Source organism: Geospiza fortis, unplaced genomic scaffold, assembly GCF_000277835.1.
Source record: "Geospiza fortis unplaced genomic scaffold, GeoFor_1.0 scaffold66, whole genome shotgun sequence".
Taxonomy (NCBI): Eukaryota; Metazoa; Chordata; class Aves; order Passeriformes; family Thraupidae; genus Geospiza; species Geospiza fortis.
Window position 1 is genome coordinate 7,032,131 of NW_005054312.1, and position 21,373 is coordinate 7,053,503.

Consider the following 21,373-nt stretch of genomic DNA (forward strand, 5'->3'; position numbering starts at 1 on the left):
GAAATGTGTTTCAAAGATTTAAGTACTTCAGCACCAAATCAGCAAAATGTTTAAACACATGCTTATTTTTTCAAGCTTTTGACAAGTCCTCAATGAATCCCATGACTACTGATGTATATGAAATTAAGAATACACATGTACTTGCTGAAAAGCAGGAAGAACACTCAGCATCCTATGTTCACTGCTCAGTTTAGAAGACACAATCCTGCACAATTTGATGCGACATTTTCATAAGAAGAAGCATTGACACAGTTAATGCCATCTAATAAGTCAGAGGATTGGTAGCTGGATTCCTCTCTGGTGGCCGAGTATGTGATAGACGTGGCAGAGAGCATCTGGGTATTATCTACATCCTTTCTTTATAAACTGTAATCTGCATGAATAATCAGGAAATAGTTTTTCTGGGGTTATATAATTCTATTAGTCATCTCTACTGCTCAGTTTTCTAGGGATCTGGCTTACATGCTGGAGCTGCCAAATAATCCTGGATACAGATGAGTAGACCATGGGCATTTATAAATGGGGAAAACCTTGTAGATAGAGTTGGTCTAGAAAGCACTATTCATTCTGTACACAAAGATTATCTTGCTTATGTCCATAGACTACTTCAGGTAAACAATCATGAACTTTTATAAATAGCCCACTTGAAAGATGTTAACAGGAGACAAAGCCCGCACACAAACTCTCATTCCCATTAGAGATAAAGCCAACTCCTTGACCTCCTCAGCATATTCATGTTCATTTCCATCTTCTCCACAACCAGAGCCTTGTAGAATTCCTCATCAGTAAGATTACCAGCAACTGTGTAACAAATGGTAGCAGCAACCAGGGTTCTACTACCTGTCTTTCATTTGCAGAAATCCAAAGCACTCTTCTAAAATACAATGCAAGGCATGAATATTTTTCAGTTATTTTGGTTGTAACAATATTTTTTACAACCTTGTGCTGGTTTTGGCTGGAGTAGAATTAATTTCCTTCACAGTGGCTGGCACGGGGCTGTGTTTTGGATTTGTGCTGAGCACAGGGTTGATAATGCAGAGATGTTTTTGTTATCGCTGAGCAGGGCTCACACAGAGCCAAGGCATTTTCTGCTTTCCATGCTGCCATGGTGGTGAGGGAGCTGGGGGTGCAGGCAAGGAGACACAGCTGGGACAGGTGATCTCAACTGACCAAAGGGATATTCCACACCACATGTGTGCAGAATCATCAGTGCATAAAGTGGCAGGAAGAAGGAGAAAAGGGGAGTTTGGAGGGATGTCCTTTGTCTTCCCAAGTGACTGTCACATGTGATGGGGCCCTGCTCTCCTGGAGGTGGCTGAGCACCACCCACGGGAAGCAATGAATTAACTCCTTTGCTTGTGTGTGAGGCTTTTACTTTGCCTATTAAACTGTCTTTATTTCAACCCATGAGTTTTTCAGTTTACCCTTGTGATTCTCTCCCAGTCCTGCTGGTGGAGAGCAAGTGAGCGGCTGTGGGGCTTGGTGTCTGCCAGGGTTAAACCACGACACACATCTAAGGTAACTGAGCTAAGAAGAGTTCAAACTACAGTAAGCCTTTACAGGGATTTTACAAAAGCAAATCTATTTTCCCCTGCCAACAGAGTTACAGAAAGTATACACATCCACTCTGACCTTGTCTTGGCATTCATGTCATTCCAGGAACACTTTATGCAGACACAGCATAATACTGGAAAAACTTTTGTTTACAAAACTTGACCCCACAATGCTAACTGAAATAAGATGCCAAAATAAAACATACCCCACCTTCACTCTGTTAATGATTTCTCTGTTACCCACTCATTACACATTTGAAAAGTTTATTCACACTGCATATTTATCAGTGTGCTTCATCTCTCAAATGAATACTCAAATTAGGGACTCCTTTTTTTCTTCTTCTTCCAAGAAGCCATTGACTTCAAACTTCTATGAAGACAAGCAATCTAAAACTTATAAACTGCAAACTGCAATTTTGTTCTGTGTCAAAAGGAGGACATTTTACAATAGAACACTGAATTCTCTGAGCTGATCAAGTTATTACCTTGTTATTTTTGCCTAAGGAACTGAGAGAAATATGTGAATTTCAGGTGTCTAATTTAACATCTAATTGAAATCTTTCTGAGAGCTCTCTGGGAATAGACTCCTGCTCTATTAGAAAACTGCCAGTTTGCTTAAGATTGCTTCTGTGATTTACTCTCTGAAGAAAAAAAATCACTTTCATTTACAGTTCCCGCATATCCAAATTAAAGGAAGGAAAGAATGTAATATTCCTATTAACTGAAATATTTTGCTAGAGGTTGGTTTACCAAGTAATATTGTAAATAAAATACCTTGAAGTTGACATTTTCAGAAGTCTATTAATAATTGGCAACTCAGTTCTTTTAGTAATCTGTGAGGAGTTAAACTTAGCTGAACAGCTTGTCTCTGTCCTTCTAAAACTTGTATTTCTATGTAATTATGGCACTCTATGATTCACTTGTTCAAATTATGTAAAGCTTGCACATACACTCACCAGTGATTTCATTGCATACTCAAGGGAAAACTTACTAGTTCACTAACAATAAATTAAAAAAAAAAAAAAGAAGTGGGGGGAAGGCATATATACTATGATCTCACATAAGCTTAGTATAGCCTGGAGTACCTGGGAGAAAAAAGCTTGTTTGAGCTTGGGGCACTGGACTAGAAGTCAATAAATCTTGGCCAATTTTCCACTTCTGCTTCATCATTCTGGACAAGTCACTCAATCTCTGTATCTTTACTGGCCTCTGAGAAGATATAACTCTTCCATCTTCTTTGACTTAGTCAACCCTGTCTTTAAGTTCTTCCGTGCTCCTGTTGCATTTATGCATAGCACGTAGCAGAAACAAACCTCAGCTGAGGCCGAGCAGTAAAACTTTAACCAAAGGAACTCAGTGAAGTTGTATTTTAGGGGATAAATGCTGCCATGCCACAGATTAAGATGAAATGACAGACATGCTACATACTTTTTTGAATGCTCAAACTACAGACAAATAAATGAGAATAGAATGGCAGATTTCTTCTTTCTTAATCCCAGCCTTACAAAAATTAGGTTTCTAGACTAAGGTAGTCAATTATAGCCCAGGCCAAGCTTGTGGATGGAAATATATTACATTTTGCAACAAATTCCTACAGCAAGTGGGATTAATCACTTTCTGCAGTTGCTTATTTCTGCCTCTTGGTGACTGGAGGATTAAAACTACATTTAAAACTGAAGTTAGGTGAGACGAATCCCACTTTGAATGCATGACTGTAGCAAGTGGATGAAAACTATGCAACTGCACTCGTGTACTCAGAGAAGGAAATAAGAATTAATTAAGACACAAGGAAGCAGAAATTAAGACATAAAAATACATGAAGATATTAATAAAAATCCATATCTTATATGGAAAAATATATTAAGTAGAAATAAAGGAGAAAATAAATTTCTGGGTAGGGGAGGGAAATGTTCTGTGATTATGTACTTCAAAGACAGAATGAATGCTGGTTCAATTTGCAGTGGCCTGTGGGAGGTCATGTATGCTCCACTGTTGATACTGAAATCCTGAAATACATTTATGTCTAAAGGAGGAAAGAAAGATGAAGCAACACTGGTGGACAATACAAATAATTTGCTGTGTCATTCACTAAGCCACTTCCTAACACCTTTTGACAGAAAAACATTTTCAGGGAGACAAGATGTTCTTTAACAATTATCCAAGTTATAAACTGGGTCTTAGCAGAGCTTCTTTTTTTAAACTTTCCCTAGCAATATGTTGAAAGATACACAATTTACCCTAAAGTGCCTCACAATTGTTTCCATAGCATAGACATTTCTCATCCTGCTATTTTTCATACAGAATGGTCTTCCATTCTCTAAGAAAACCAATTAGGCAGCCACATTATGTTGCCCTTCCCTAACAGATTTGTTTTGATGGACAGAGAACAGTCTCATTTTAAAGCAGAGATGTCTCCAGGGAAAATCTTTTTCTAAACTAGTCCTGCCATAAGCAATGCAAGAATTAATTTTGAAGGCAATGACAATTTGAAGCACTGAGGGACTTTAAAATGGACCTGTTCAGTCTTGACAGTTCTAAAAATCAGGCCACAGTTATATTATCTAAATGAAGGCAAAAATATGTTTATAATTTAGGGGAAAGGCTGCCTTCATTTTAAGAAGCCTGGCACCAACCAAATGGTTGTGGAAATTGTCTTTCTTCTTGAAAAATGCAGCAACTCATAGCCAATGTAATAATACTCAGTTTCTTTCACAGCCCAAATTTCCCTCAAATGGAAATGAATTTTGCATGCAGTCGGATCTTTATCTATTTTTCATGAACTATAGTTTAAAGAATCATATGCAGTCCTTTATGAACACTGCAGGCTGCTACAGCCCTCCTTCTTCTCTACAGAAGTTATGAAATAAGAAAGTTATAAAGCCTCATTCTAGTTTTTTGGGTGTTATTTTATGTCCAACAGATATATCTAAAGGCAAAACCTTGAATTATGTCAATCCTTAGGGAAAAGAGTGAGTATTTATATACAGAATGGGAGGTATTAAAGCTTGAAAGGTCATTTTAGAACGTCTACTTTTTCCCAAAGCAGACTTGTTCCTTATAGTAAAGAGTTTATTGCAAGGAACTAAACAAACTGAGCCCAGGAAAGGAGGCACCATATGCAGTGCTATAACACCAAACCTTCATTGGTCACGCGTCATTTATAAACTTGATTTAAGCCTCATGGGAGCATCAATAAGCATATGAAGCTATCAAAACTGGCCCACTTTAGCTGGAAGCTAACTTCAGCTTCTATTGCAATGATCAGGCAGGGGAAAAGAGCAGTGAGGAATTCTCTGCAATAGAAACACCCCCAAAGTTAATGCTCATGCTGACTGTTTGGATAGGAAGCTTAATGACTTAAAATAAGCCTGTGAGCAATCCACACCTTCTGTTGCAGTTTGAGAAGAACTGAATTTCTGAAGGAAGACAGCAATTCTAAATTAAAGTCTGCACTGACTGTGTCTGATTAAAAGGCTCAGAGGCCATAAAGCAAACCTCTCCACACCAGACCCTGACAATGCAGTTTCTCAGCAGCATCTTGCTACTACTCATTTCCAAGGGACCAGATCTTAATTCTGACCACAATATATTCTAAAATCTTTTTTTTTCCTTTTAAGTGTCGTGTTAAAGGGCTCATTCCCTACCTCCCTGCTGCAAAAAAATGGCTCCTATATTAAGCCAATGAGTATGCTATAAGATCATGAGATCACTGGAAAATTAAATGGTCCATCATTCTACATAAGCAAGGGTAGCTAAAAGGCTTAAAGTGCAAAGGCTTACTTGAATATTCTGTGAGTTACACAAATTAAATATTAAAAAGCCCACATACCACTTGAAGTATTGAAGTGCACATTTTGAAAATGTAAGATTATATAGCAGCAGTGTGCAAGATAAAATAGTGTTTATTTCAATTCTTAACATATTTAAGAATTCATTATTCATTTAAAAATTAATAATATGACTTGTTAACTCACTGCAGTTTCACATACTACATCTATATCCCTCTGTTCTTGTGGAAATCACAGTAGAAGCCAACAGGAAAAATAAAAATACTCCAAACCCCCAAAGTCTGAATGAATACATCTGACCTCATACCTCTTGGGCTTTGCTGTGTGATGGCTGGGGAACTGACCAGGCTCTGAACTTCGGCTGAACAGGCTTATCAAAGAAGGGTGTACAGCAACTCACTGTCTCTTCCACCTCTCCTGGAAGAACTAATGACCCTGCTGAATAAAAAAGAGTGAACATTAACCTTCCACTCGATGCATAAATTAGCAAAATCCTGCTAAAATCCTGTAGTGCTCAGACATGGGCAGTAGCTTGTTAGTCAGAGTGTGATGCAGTTATTGTTGCATAAGCTATCATTAAAACAGAGCCACGCAGTCCTGATCTAAAATCTAGGTAGTAATACTGAACTAAGGAAAAATCAAACTTGTCTGAAAACAGATAGGTTGCTCTTCTTTCCTAAGGGTGCTGAATTAAAATCCGGATGCAGATGCTTTTAAATTCAGAGAGCACCTGGTATTACATTCCTTTCTTTCAGAACAAAGATGAAGGTCCTCAGCAGAGACATCTGCAGTAGAAGTTATAAAACACCTTGTTTGCCACTGATGAGCTGAGCAGGGTCATTCATTTCTCTTTAGGTAGAGCTTCACCACCTATGTACATTGGGCATAAAGAATCATTGTAAAGCATCCTTAGTATGACTGTCACAGAACATTAAGTAAAAATACCTGGTAGAACTACTAATATTCCCCACTGCAGTGCCAGATTACTCTCTTGTCTAAGGGTATTTCACAGATGTTTGTTTCTCCCTGAGCTTTCCAAAAAGAGGTACTTGAGAGGACCTCCCCCTATCTGGGATGGAGTGACATGTAACCTTTCCATACAGGCAAGATCTGTTCCACAGTTCACAAATGAACAGCTTTTCTGAATCACTTTTCTTTTACAAACTTCAGCAAAACATTCATACCAGGACCAGTGGGTTTGCATTCTGTGATAGATCAGAAGAATATGCCTTAGGTTTAGAAATATCTTCTAACATGAATCAATCTCAGCTCTGCCACAGCACAGATGTGTCCATCGTGTCTCAGTAATGTTTTTATGAAAGAACTTAAGGGGACCATATGTCTTGCAATTTAGTCAAAGGATTATGTAAATCTACCTACTATTTTTTCAGCTGATACACAAGTTTCTTTACAGTTTTATACTACATTTACATTTATCTTGTAATCTCAGAATAAATTTTCAAAGCACTGCTTAAATGTTACTTAATGAAAGCAACAAGAGAGTACATAGATCCAGGGTAAAACGGATGAAGTGTCTGCTTATCTCTACCTGCACCATTTTACCACAGTAGTGGAGTTCCAGACCTCTCATTCCCCCGTGAACCTGCATTTGGAAATAAAGATTTCCTAGGTCTCTATAAAAAATCTATGATCAAATTCTTCATTTAGTTTTCTTGTGGGAATAGTGTACTATTTAAAAGCCAGCAGGGCTTCAAATTGGAAAGTAGAATATTGTTTTAGAAAGAGTTGCATTAATTCCCTTGGGTATTACATTTCTGGATTTTTGTCTCCTGTTTCGTGATAAGTGAGTTTGTTTTCATCCCTATTCTTTCAGTTGCTTATGTCTATCTCCAGCCATGTAAGTGCTTTCAGTCCTTGTTCTCAGCATAGCATCTGTTCTGATTCTGCACCAGTTATATGAGAAAACTTTCTGAAAAGGACAGCACAGTCCACAGGTATCTAGGCTATGTCTACACATGCTCTGCAGCTGCTTTTTTCATCATTTGGGTCAAAAGTATTTATAGAACAGAAGGAAGATGTGAATGCTCATTTAAAGACAATGGCATCTTCCACTATTGTTTTAAATTGCAACCTAGCTCTATAGCCTTACTAAAGCAAGGGAAGTCTGGACACCAGGAGCTTTTTATCACCTGATATAAACACTGATTATTTCTGCACTAAGAGCTTCTCCCCCTCAACAGACCAATCTGCAGAGAGAAGATGAGGAGGAAGCACTGTTATGCAACAGCCTGGCAATGGCTCAGAAAGATAACTCTTAAGAATTGGGACAACAGAAGGAAATTTATTTTTTGCTTTTAGCAAGAAGTGCTTGTCATACTCAGAATGTCAATTCCACTTTTTAAGGCTTGTTAGTAATGCAAACAATGTTTCAAATTCCCTTCAATCACCCTGTAAGAATGTAATCAACCTTTGTTTGCCAGTAGACATGCCAGAAATGAGCTTTGTCTCTCTCTATCCTGGCTGTGTGACAGCATATGAAAGTCTAATTGGTAAACGCTGTTTTCCCTGATAATGTTTAATAAAGAAACCCCTTCAGAGAGGAAAAATTAGAGAGTTTTGACAGTCGTCCTTCTCAGTGGGAGCACCCAAAGGAACTCCAGGCCATTGTAAGTTCTAGCCAGTACCTCACAGCTTGTTTAAGCTGCTGCTACAGCACTACTGGATGATGATCCTAATTAAGCTGCTAATTATGTTCTCTGTGGAGGTGATTAATTAGCAACAGGAAAGCCTTGGATACTGCCAACAGCACCATATATAGAGATAGCTGAACAGGCAGTGATACCAAAAAAACTGAGAAGACATTTTGAAATGCACCTCTCGTAGCATGAAGAATCAACTCCCTGGATGAAATGGCTGACAGTTTTACTGAAGTCCAGCATAATTTAATAACAGCATATTTGGAAGGTGAACAATAATACTCTTTAGTCCCTCCCTACCACATCCCAGAAAGTGATTACTAAATCTGTCAACACTGCTGAGTTGGGAGTTTTTTGCTTATTCTGTACCATAGACATCAATTGTGAGTATAGAAAAAAATAATCTACTGGCACAAGTCTGCTTCTAACTTTCAAGAGTGAGGAAGTTCAAAGTTTTGTCTATAACTTTACTGTAGCCAAATGATGCCCAGCTATATATACACTGACAGCTATATACACACTGACACAGGTTTTACCACTTTCAGACACTACATTTCACAAAAATGCTGTTGATGGGGAGTTGAGAAGAGAGTGATAACAAAAAAAGCTTAAAAGCTAAATTTTGCAGTCTCCTCTAATTCTCATGCTTCAGGCTGTTAGTCCCAAAGAGCTGCCTAGTGTGAAATCATCTCAAGGCAGTGTTAAATGGATTGCAGAGACTGGAGAAGAAAAACAAGAAAGGGATTCACCAGCTGGGGGGGAGCCCCATACTTTCAAAAATCCACTTCATTTAACTCTGAATCCTCTTTCTCAACATGATTTTTCTGGATGTAAGGATAGGCTCAAAATATAAATGGAGAGGCACAGATTATGAAAAATAACAGATGTTGATATAATTTGCCAAAAAATTATTGAACTAATCAATAGTTATGCTTGGCCTCAGCTTCAAAGTAACTGAATCAATCAGGTTCTCCTCAGCCTCTGCAGTGTTACAGACAACTGGGACCTTGAAAAGACAAGTTTGCAGCACTTCAGTGCTCCAAGCTGGATCAGGATGAGACAATTATATCCTTGCCTATGAAGCCTCACCCACACATTTAATTAGTCCTGTTTCAATTTTCTCTTGCATTTAAACAATAGCACACTCAAAATCTCCAGATATTCTTTAACATGTTTGGTACTTTATTCAAATATTACCTATTATTACTTATTACCAAGATATCCCCCAAACTCTACATCAAGAAATTTGTAAGCAGTCCTGGAAAGTCCTGTTGCCAAAACATAGGCAGCATCCATCCATCCCTGGAGAAAGCCTGATCATCTCTATTGTTGCCTTAAGCTCCTTACAGTTAGAGATTAAATTCAGGGAGAAAGAGTGATTACAGTACACCGTGTCCATGCTGTCTCTACACAATGCATTAAGGCTATGGTTTAGGGCAGCAATTTCACTTTGCCAATCATGGCTTATGGTGCCAAAGTTACACAATGCAAAGCATTGCCCCTGTTTCAAGCTCTCAGCCCATTGCTGTCAAACAAAAGCAGCTACAATGAATTTGCATACTGGCCAAATCTGTGGGCTGCTTTTCCTATTTCTAAGAAGCAGTCACATTCATTCACACCTTAAAAGACATTGAACTTTACCAGATAAATTGGTAAAAAACCAAAACAAAACAAAAAAAAAAACAAAAAAAACAAAAAAAAAACCAAAAAAAAAAAAAAAACTTCACTAGAATGACTCTTCCAGGACATCGGCCAAACAGCACTGGTTAGATGGGATGTTTTAACACCTATTTTCTATCGTGCTTCTCATACTGTCAGCTTTAAATCAGTTGCCCTTAAGTGTGAATATTTACTGTATTAATGTACAATTGCTAACTCAGCTAACTGATATGCCCTTTAAAGCTAAGTGAAGCACAGAGATATTGAACTGCTGCCAATTACAAGGAGAGATAAAGGCTTGTTGCAATTACTAGCAAGGGATGGTATTTTTTACTGGGTAAAATAAGCTACGATATTTTTAAGCTTGTTTTGACAATATGAAGTCTTAAATCAATCATTTGTTCTGATGTAAGGTGGCAGGACTTAAAAAGGTCAACAACAGAATGCCTAATTTGTGTCACAATTTACCTCATTTATAAACTAACTGTAATTCTACAGAATTAATCTTTCATTAAGGTATTCACTAGTGATATTATTCTAGATTACTTTAACATTACAAGCAATAGAAGGGACATAATTTTATATTTTAAATTGCATTTTGTTGCTATGGTTTCTACAGGACCAAGATTTTATCTCTCTTACTATGAAGCTATTGAGTGGATTTCGATGTGTAAGACAGCTATCAAACCATAAGTGCTATTTTCTGCACTTAGGAGTCAAGAAGAAATTTTGTAGCCTGACTCAACAACTATCTTCAAAGATCAGGGTTCCCCAGGTATAAATTTGGATGTTGTTCACTTTCCTTGCAGCATTTAGAAGGAACAATTAATTTCTGGCTAGGCAGCATTTCAATGTTATAAAATAAAATCTAAAAGCCTAATGTTGTTACTGAGCATTGTTGATACATTCTCAATCTTCACTGAGGCAATCTGCCTCAAATGAAACGTGTTTTACCAGGGTTTTCCATATGTATGTGATTAATATTTACTCTTGGACACACACAAATACACAGAAATGACCCAAAAGCCGGAGAGAGGCAAGGTCTGTCACAGTACTGAACACACGGAGTTATCCCCAAGTTTAAGCAGAGCTCTTTTTCTCACTGTTCTGCTTCATATTTTAACATTGGGCTTAATTCTCATCAACCACTTTGTGGCCTGTTTGGAACTACAGATATCTAACAATACTTTAATGAACTGGCTATAGGCATTTCTCCTTTCATTATAACACAAGTGAAATGTGGGTTTGTGCTTCCACCAGTAAACTCCAGGGCCTTTTTAATAGATAATGCCAGAATTTAAGACATAAACATAGAACAAGGCTCTACAAAGGGAAAAATGGGCACATATGAACACTGCACTCAAAAAAAATCTTTGACATTTGTACCTGATCTGGGACTGCTCTTTTACTCCTTCCTTTCTGAAAGGTTGCCGTGAACCACTTACACTGGTTTATTATTTTCTTGTGAGATACGGGAAGTCTCTAAGCCCTCAGACTTCACAGGAATTCAGGACACACAGAAAGGAAAGACTAATCAAAACTTCACTGTAAGAGTGGAGAGATCAATCAAGTAGCAATAACTAAGAAACCAAGCATCAAAGCCCTGCAGCTTCTGTCTGTGACCTCAGGCAAATCCCTTAATCTGTGTGGCCTGGTTTCCTTGTACAGTCACAGGTATAGATGAGGAAAATGAATTCAAACACTAAAATGTTGTCACTTCTGTCTGTAAAGACCAAAGAAGGACCTATGACAGACAACTATCTACAGACATAAGCATTCCATTTACTTTTTGGAGGTGGGAGAGTTAAAATTATTATAGACGTACAGAAGAGTTCAACACAACTCAAAATGCTCCTAATTGGGATTTTTAAAGAAGTTCACTGTGAATTCGGAATTAGTCTAATCTATTATAAGCCCAGGATGATATTATTTTAATAGGTATGGACAGCATTTTCATTAAATATTTCCACTTTATAGCACTGTCTCGTAGCACCCACATTACTTTACAAAAAAACCTCTTGTAATGACTGTAATTCCAATACAAAATAGAAATGCATGAACATGGAGACATGTTGCTAACAAGAAGCGCTCTGCACTTCTAGGAAAGCTTGGAAAAAAAAAAAACTTCACCAGGACAAAGTACAATAAATATTCCTGTTAATTTATTATTTCATTACCTCTTAGAGTGGGGAAATTAGTACTTCAGTTTGGGGAACTGGGGCACTGCGGGGAATTTTCTAGCAATAGAAGAACTGAGTAAGATCATCGCTTTTAGGGGAGAAGCAGTTCTTTAATCAATGTTAACACACTTGCATTCAAAGACGGAAAACAATGGTGAATACGAAGGGGGAAAACCTACCACTGCATGTCTCCTCATCTGTGTCTACATCTTCCAAGTGTAAGTACTTGTCCACCTGCCATGAAAACACAAATCAGAAAATAGATAAAAATATATCAGTTCTACTCCTCATAGTACAATCTAGAGCAAAGCAAAAATGCATTAAATTGTCTACTTCATCTTCTCCATTTTCCCCTGCGTTTTTCCAAGAAAGCATATGAGTTTTCTTTGAAATGTGCAACCCAAAGGAAGTAGTTTTAGGTATAGTCAAAGATTTACTGCCAAAATTGCCACGTAACTTAAGTGATGGAAAGGAAGCTCAAGCTGTACAGTAAGTTTCTCAGAAACTTAGTGGGAAGATGGAGAAGTAAAATATTATCATAGGAAAATGATGCATGATAAGTTACTATGCAATTTTGCAAGCTCATTTCATATGACACAAAGAGAATACATGCTGTAGGCAAACTAGAGCTTGATCCTTCTGTTTTGACACTAATGGTAAATTGATTAGGAAAAAAAACCCCTAAGAATTATTACATTTCTAGTATTTCACCTGGGGCTTTACTCTACTGTTTTCTCAAGCTAATGTCCCTTGAACAATCTAAACTATTTAAAACATACTCAAAGACAAGACATTTCTCATTTCAGGTACCGCTCTGAATAGATGCACAGGGTGAGAATGAAAGGTTTTTCCCAGCCTATCCGCAAATAGTGTTACCATGGGATTGACTACATGTCCTGGATTTTCTTCTATGTTTCCATGAAGTAAGTAAAGATGTTCTCAGATAATTTTTTCCAACCTGGTTTGAAACAGTCTCAAGACTTACATAACCTTTACACTTTAAAAGTACATACTAACATCAGAAAAAATTTTGGACTGGTCTCATTCTTCTTTCCCATAGATGGGAAATACATCAGCAAACCGCAAGTAATTTGTAAATTAATACAGGAAAAATCAGTCATGTTCTGCTCATAATCCCCATTTTGAAGAAAACCTCACCTTCACTTTTTCAGACAGACTGAGATTATTTCCATCAGAGACACCAGCTGTTGAGCTCTCACTCATCACTGCCTGTAGACAGATAGGCAGAAATACTTACATGCATGAAACAGAATCAAAATCACAACCAAAGCTCCTACTGACTTATACATAGTTTACAGAATCACAGAATAGGTAAGGTTGGAAGGCACCACTGCAGGTCACCTTGAAAAAGAAAGAAGGCTCCCCTAGCACACATTACTCAGCTTTATAGATGTTGTATATAAAAACTTCTAAGAAGTGAATGGAATGCTCCTGAAAATAGAACAGGTACAGGTGATTCTCTGAAAACCTACACGGGACCAGATTGAATCAAATGGAACAACAGTGCAAGTAATGATAGCATGCCTAAAAAGCAGCATTTAGAACAGTAGCACTGTTTTCAGTAGCAGTGTTTTCCCCATTTTCCTTTCTCAGGGCAGGCTTAAAGGTTACAGTGGTCAACTTAATGTATTACGGCCTCTTCCTGCTACTACACTGCAATTTTTCTGCTGCATTCTACTATTATTGTATGTGTTTCTTAAACTGCTAATGTGACAAAAATGTGCAGGCATGTCTGAACCTTTTTCTTTTTTAGAAACAAAAGCATACATAAAGGTTTATGGAAGTTCCATTACATAAAGGATAATGGAAGTTGTATATTGCTTTATGTGGCAGAAAGACAATTCAATGTGGCTAAAGTAAGAAACATAAAGACAAATTATACCAATGAGGAAACAATACTTCTTATGAAAAAAATGGCAGAAAATATTGTCATTATTATTGCACAGTCAACTGACAGAACATAATTGTTTTAAAAGCCTTGCTTGATTCTACTTCAAAGACATGTCCTAGCAAGGAGGAAAGTGGCAGCTTCTGCTCTGAGGCCTGGTAGGCCCATCATTTGAAAGCACTTTAGTGTGTTACTCAACAGACACAAAAGGACCTGCTACTTCTTTTTTAATAAAATTTAATGAAGGGCAATTTTGAGATTTTTACAGACTAGATCACAGCCTAATTATTTGTTATTCAGGCAGGAAGGCAGAAGTTCTTAACAAGTTGACTCCAATTTCCATCTCCCTCTCTTCCAGATGATGTCTGTTGTTTTCTTGTCCCTACACATTAAATCCCTAATCCCTTATGTTTCAGAAGATCAAAAATACCCATGGTCTGCCTACTGTTTACCTCAGGCAATAACACAGCTTCAGGAACACAAAACTCTGTACTTCCTAAATTCTACAAGAAACAAAATAAATCTGTCCATGCTGGTGGCATCCATACTCTCAGGATTTTTTTTCCTTTTTGCCAACCTCTACCACAAACTGCAGTCCTCAGTGAAAGCATTACTTAGCTCTTTGCAGGGTGCCTTATTTGTTAGTCAGATTATGGCAGCTCTTCAGCAGGGCAAATGCCACTGCCAAACACGATCTCTGCAGGTGCCTCTCTAAGCATTTAACACTTAGGTAGTATTTTAAATATTTGCCTCACATAGGATAAATACCACTAGCCTCTAACATTTGGACAGTGTATCTCTCCATATTTTCATCTGTTTAAATGTGGTGCTTGTCCACATGGACAAATGTTAACTCATTACCTCATTCTCATTTGGCATCCGTGGTGGAAATGACACCCACATTTCTTTGCTTCTTTCAGGTGAGCCATCCTGTTTATTTCTGTTTGGTAATTCAGAAGTAGAACATTTTTTTCTTAAGGAGTCCACTTTACTTCCCTGAATTGTCTTTCCCTCTCTCTCTGCAAGCAGAATTACACCAGATCAGATAACATAATGCATTATCCAAGAAAAAAAAAGCATGTATTTAATTACATTTAATAGTGACTTTTTTACACATTCACTTTTCCTCTCACAAAAGCTTCCATGTATTTTAAGTATAAAATAAAACTTTAGCATAAAACCTTACCAGACTTTACCATAAAACTGAATATGCTGTTTGAACTTCAATTGCACAGAGTCCCACCTATTCCTCAATACTGAAGAATTCATTATCACAAAAGCTTATGCAAGATACAGAAAACTTCATAAAATCAACCAAGAAAATAAATACCCCAAAAAGCAAGACAGTAAGGTTACACCTTACTGCATCTAGAAGCTGACTACTATGTGCATGGAAGTATGGATTTCCAAACCCACACTGAATAGCTGGTTTTTTTTCTTCAACCTGGCAAAAAATAAAGTAATCACAGCCAAAATAAAAATGCAGTACTTTTTATTTTAAAAGTCCCATTATCAAATAAGGAGCAGTTATAGGTAAATCAATTTAAATGAACTTCACACCACATGTTCCTAATGAAAAATAAATGCTCATTTAATTAAGCTTTTTGGGTTTAGTTTGAAAAATTTACTTTGCAACAATAAGAAACACTGCACTGCATTTCTAAAGCATAATTATGTATTATAAGCATTGAAGTAACTCTTGTGGAGAGTTTTAATGATGCCTTTGGGGTTGCTACGTTGAGCCATACAGCAAAGAATTATTAATCCCCTGGGACAGCTCTCTGCTGCAGTTACTGTGACACGCAGAAAGGGCTGGCAGCTGGGCATAACCTGAAGTCCACCCTTACAAGAGTCAGGGCTCATAGAAAGCAAACTGCACCACACCAGAGAAATCTAGTAAACAGGTTTCAATATTTATTGAAATAACAGATGGATCCCGTGAATAATTCCCTAATCCCAGGTCTCTGTAACATCTTGCTTCTCCCTGCTTCTTTTGCAAGAACTTTCCTAAAACAGTATTTGGATACAGCAGTACACATAAGCCATCACGTTTTCAACAATCTCTTTTTAAGCCATAGAAATGAAGCAGTATTAGACATGAAACTCTATTTGAAATTCTTGACTGGCAAAATGGTCACCCACTATTTGAAGATAATTTTACTGTCACCCTACTTTACAAGAAGAACTAGTTGGCTAGCTCAAAAAACTTCCTTCTTTTTTTACTTTAGCAGTAAAACAGGATGGGCTTCCTGTTTTATCCTAAGAACTTGCCAGTTTTATCTTAAAGACTGACAAGCCACAAAAGAATATTAATGTATTTTGGGGCAAATGTGTATGGGCAAATAATGCAGCTGAACATCTGCAGACCAGCAGAGTACCAACAGGGCCTGAGGACCAACCAGGGTCCTCCCTGTGCACATCAGGAGCATTTCTGTATGAAAAGCGATAAAAAGATTCTGGAAGCCATACACTTTTCTCACCAGACCAACAGAGAGACAAAAGAAATCATCACTGGAAAGATCAGAAGCATAATTCATAGAGCCAACAGACTCAGAGTAAACATGACATTCCTGCACTAGCCCATGCTTTTCTTGCATACCACTGTGGTCATTCTTCTGGGCTATAAATCGGATCATCCTTCTCAAAAATATAGGTTCTGAGTTCTCCAGAGAAAATAATACCACTTTTAGCATCAAAAGATCTATGACACATAGTTGGGCAGTTATAATTAGGCACACATATGAGCTGACAAACTTGTTTTATTAGGTTATATTTTTTCTGGACACCTGAACTATTGTCACAGCTAAAAAGCTAGATAGATTAAATGAGCTAGTAAGAAATCAAGTACATTTAGAGTATTTATGTGCCATTTACCAACCCCAGACTACAGCTTAGAAGCACTCTCCCTTTTCCTAAGAGATCAGCCATAAACTCTTGACAGAAACTTTTTTCTGGTTAAGACCATTGCAAAGTTATTGGGTTAGAGAATATTAAACAATACATTTGATGAAACATTCAGCACTGCAATGTGATACTAGATTCATGACTGCTTGTGAAGAAAAATTCAGAAGAAAAATGTCCAAGCAACCCAAAGTTGTTAAATGCAATTCTGTGGACAGAGTATCTACTATGCAACCATGTGTATAATGAGGCCATGCCATATAAATTAAAGGGGGGGCAGGTGATATAAACATTATGTTGCCAGCCTTGAGCACAGTCCCTCAGGACCAGTAAGAGCCAACTTCAGCTGCCCAAAGCAACTCCTGACACCTACAGCCTCCCAATGCATGCACCACATAACTGGCCCCTTTGAAGCAGTAACTGTAATGAACTTAAAAAATATTATTTAAAAAGCCACACAAAAGTTGTTTTGAAGTTAAAGAAACTACAATCTGAAGACAAGCATCACAGGTGTATTTCTTTGATAGTGTTCTGAATTTCAACCATTTCTGTTCTTACTTTTTGAAGAGAAGGGGAAGAAGGAAGGATGGCATTCAAGCCAGCAAGAGGATCACTGCCTTTCCCCTGACTAAGTGATAACTGACTCATTATTCACAGTCACAGCTCTCAACCTGCCAAGATCCTGTTGTAGAACAGTGGCCTTCACAATATGTGATGAAAATCAAAAATAAGGGATACAAACACAACAAAATGTAGCAGAGGAAGAAAGTTGAAATGATATAAAGATCCACATATTTATTCTGCAGACAGATTCTGTCTCACTTTTTAGTCATTTCACTGTCAGTATCTTAAAAATGAAATAACAAGCCAACTTAGATCTCTAGAAAAGTACATCTCAGTCTCTCAAGAGCAGTATCCATCATAATTGTGTGTCACTATGAGTATGGTGCAGACTTCAGAAACATGTTTCAATCAAAAAGGATATCCAACTTTATAAATTTTTTTCTCTCCTGCTATCTATCCTCTATATTGCCTAAAATTCTCTTTGTCTTCCAATCTGGACAGGAATTTTTTGAGAATGTCTAGTGATTACCCACATATTTCAAAGAATAATGGAGTCACTTATCACAAAACCAGAGAAGAGAGCTACCTGTATTATCCGGAAAAACTTACTGTCAGTGAAATCTCTCAGATGACATAGTAGCCCCAGAAGAATGATAAAATTCTCATGGTCTGCAGCATTTCAATGCCAGACCAGACAGAGCAATCAATAACATACCACAGAATACACTGGACAAAACAATTCAAACTAACAGGTACTTCCCACTTTTTTCAATTGGATTAAATCATTTCAAAAACAAAAACTTGTTGAGATTTAGAAACAGGCCCCTTTAGCTATAAAACAGCAACAACAACAACTACAAAAACTCATACAGCAAAGCTACTATTTTAGTTCAAATTTACTTTTTTGTCCTCAAATCCTGGACTGAGGGCCAGCAGAAGGCCTACGAATTCCTTAAATCTCTTCTAAGTTATGCTTGGATGGAAAACCTGGAATTCAAATATTACAGTGACTTTTTGCAGGACTCCTGAACTAAAAAAACAAAAAAAACCAATTTTACTCACAGTACTATAATAACTGTCTTGAGCAGAGATAACAAATACAAATGTCATGTTCATTCACTTTCTCCATTCTTCAAACACACCATCAGCAAACATTTTAAAACAAGAAACAAAGGCTGTCACTGAAATGTTTCCATAAAATACCACTTTGACATTTCACAAGGTGGTAACACACTCTAGAACTACCTGTATTTAACTACTTGTAACCATGTAAACCATTGTACAGCACTGCATTTGTTTACCCTAAATTACAAGCTGTAAGAGGAAGAAATTTCAAGGTTAAAAACCCAGTTTGCTGAGAAGATAATTTTAGAACCTTTTCTTAATTTTTGTTAACTCAATCAAAGCAGCTCCCACATCTTCTGCAGTAATCCTATGACACAATAATCCTACCAAAATCTGCAGCCTTCCTATGCTTATATATTGTCCTGCTGGGAACAGAACACAGTGTTTTAAAGTTACTTAGCCTAAAAAAGCCATTCTGATTTATGCTAACCAGATACCTTTCTGTTTCCATGTATTTTTATGTATAAATTGCTGTATATCAATGCAGTTCGACTGACTTTTCAACAGAAGAATTATCCCATATAGTATGTACCTGGAAGATTTCAGTACTTGAGTCCTACATGCCTGTCTAAAATTAAGAGCAATTCAGGTGTAATTCAGGCACCTAAACTTCATCATGTAGTGCTGCTTTAGGAGTCTAAGGGCTTAGGCAGTGGATGTTTTACAGGTATTGTACCATATCTGCCCACACTCAGCATCTGCAGTGTCCATCCCATTACTATCTGAGCTCATGTAAGGTCCATTCAAATCTCACTCCATCAAAATCTGCACTAATTTCAATGGCAGTGATCTCACAGCAGTACTGAGCAAGCACAACTCCTTTACAGCAAAGACCCTGCCTAAAACATTTACCTCAGTGTGGAAATTAATATTTGTAACACAAAAATTCAGCTGGTGCAGCCTTTTCCCCTAACATCTTTGATCTTATCCTGATTAAATGACAAACAGTCAGCACAAAGTATTGTCTAGACTTTTTTTTCTTCCCCCTTCAGAAAAGGTCAGGTTTTACTATAATCAGTAATATGGGCTTGATTTTTTAATTTAAATTTACCCATTTCTTAAGGAAATTCCACTGTATTATTTCCTGAGCTAGGATAATACCTATTCCGTGGACTGGGACAAGTAATTTCAGTGGGACTAACTCTAACCTAAAAGGGTAAACTCTTAAGTCCTGATAGTTACTTTTGACTGCCATTTTTGGATACTTAATGTAGTATGTTTAAAAGTAAGTCAGGAAAGGACTTTTTTATGTGTTCCTTTAGGGGACAGATGAATGACTGCTGCTATCAAGTATATTTTCAGCTGCTCTCACTGACCTGCTCTAGCTTAATGTACAGCAACACTTCTCTAAAACCAAATGAGCTCCTAATTTTCAAAAATTTAGCTGGTTTTTTATTGTATCAGTATCTCTTCCTTTGTACTTAATGGAACATATGTGTTCTGATTTTATGTAGTGTTTATCTGTATCAATATATATGTCTCTGTTGTGCTTTTGATAGTCTGTGTTAGAAAAAGGGCAGTATTTCCTGTTTATTCCTCATTTACCCCATCTGATCATTTAAAAATTCATATGATTCTTTCACAGCTCAGCAATGTTGTTGCTGGATACCTTCTCCATTTGAATACTAATGCTGTCAGTTAAATAACAAGGCAAATGTGCCCTACAGCATTTCAGTACCTTGTATAAGCAAAATCCTATTTCTTTCAACAGATGTACAAGAACTCCAGACTTCTTTCTGAGTTTGGGTTATACTAAGCCATACTTTGAACCTATTTCTTAAATACTTGGGTTTTTTGGTTTTGTTTTTTTTTTACAGTCAAAGAAACTGCAAATATGTTTAAAGATCTCCTCAGCACAAGGAAACTACATTAAATACATATGTTGGGAGCACTTTAAAAGAACAGTGATGTACTTTTAAAGAATGTACTTTTAAAAGAATGTGATGTACTAATAAATCAAGGCAGGATCAATCTTGAAGTCTTTCAGTGTGCTTGCATCCTAGAAGAATTCAGCACTAATAGGTGAATAGGTAAGCGCTGAAAGAAACAAGCAAATTGTATATAATTAAAGGATCTGACATTTTCACACAAAGTATTCATTTCTTAACAAATAGTATAAAAAAAGATGACAGCAGGTGGGAACAAAATAAAATGTCAGAAGACCCAAGAGTTTTGAAAATGCTGATATTTGGATATTATTATCACAACAATAAGGCATCCCTAAAAGGCCTGATTTATTTTTTTAAGGCAAAAGCCTGCTTTCTTGAAATTAGGCACTTCCATTTAATTTTCTACTGAACACTGAAAAGTACCCAATTCTACAAAGAGTTCAGCACTAAATTGGAAGTGAGGTCACTCGACTTCTGATTGTCCTGTTGAGTTACTCATACACAGCTCTGATCTCTGACATTATTTGCTTTGTGTCATTTCCACATGTTTCCACGTGGGCTTTCTCAGCTCACTGTAATACATGAAACTAAGCCAACAGCTGCATTTAGTGCACTTTGATGCCTTTCTAGACAAGGTGATGAGGTACAGCAGAATTCACTCTGTGTTACTGCTTTTCATATTACCAGAATTCAATCACTGCCAATATGCCACTACAGGATAGAACCTCTACCAAAGTATCAACAGCAAAATTACTAAATACTTCCCTTTCTATGTTCTAAAAAATCTCAGTTATGAAAGAGAATGATTTTTTTTTTAATTTTTAGAAATTCAGAAATTCTTTAGTAATAAAGGCATCACAGAAAACAAAGAATTGCTATTAGGGAAACACTACTGTTCAAGAGCTGTTCAAGTTTCCAGGACCTGAGTGCCCCTGTACTTATCTGGTGCTGCCACTGAGCTATTGTGCAAATGTACAAGTCATCTCCCTTCTTTCGGCCTATTTTTTCTGTCTGTACAATTGAGATGAAGTATCTTGCAGAGCAAATACCAGGCCAACAAATATCCATAAAACAGATCAGTTATTATTATTTCAAAAATAATCTATTACATTTGCATTTCTATGTCTGGTATTTTTTCTACATTTAGG

At 37.1% G+C, this 21,373-nt stretch overlaps 1 protein-coding gene across 3 annotated transcripts in view; it reads right to left on the bottom strand.

Moving 5' to 3' along the window:
• The window catches only part of CUNH11orf74 (chromosome unknown C11orf74 homolog), a 35,007-nt gene that overhangs the window by 1,505 nt on the left and 12,129 nt on the right, over window positions 1–21,373 (bottom strand). For 2 of the 3 annotated variants that reach the window (XM_031055788.1, XM_031055789.1), the window contains exons 3-6: window positions 14,608–14,765; window positions 12,996–13,067; window positions 12,017–12,071; window positions 5,649–5,779 (exon numbers count right to left, since the gene is read on the bottom strand). In XM_031055788.1, the coding sequence (XP_030911648.1) occupies window positions 5,649–5,779; window positions 12,017–12,071; window positions 12,996–13,067; window positions 14,608–14,765 (416 nt within the window). The remainder of the gene's footprint in view (window positions 1–5,648; window positions 5,780–12,016; window positions 12,072–12,995; window positions 13,068–14,607; window positions 14,766–21,373) is intronic. The other variant, XM_031055790.1, reaches the window with a different exon arrangement.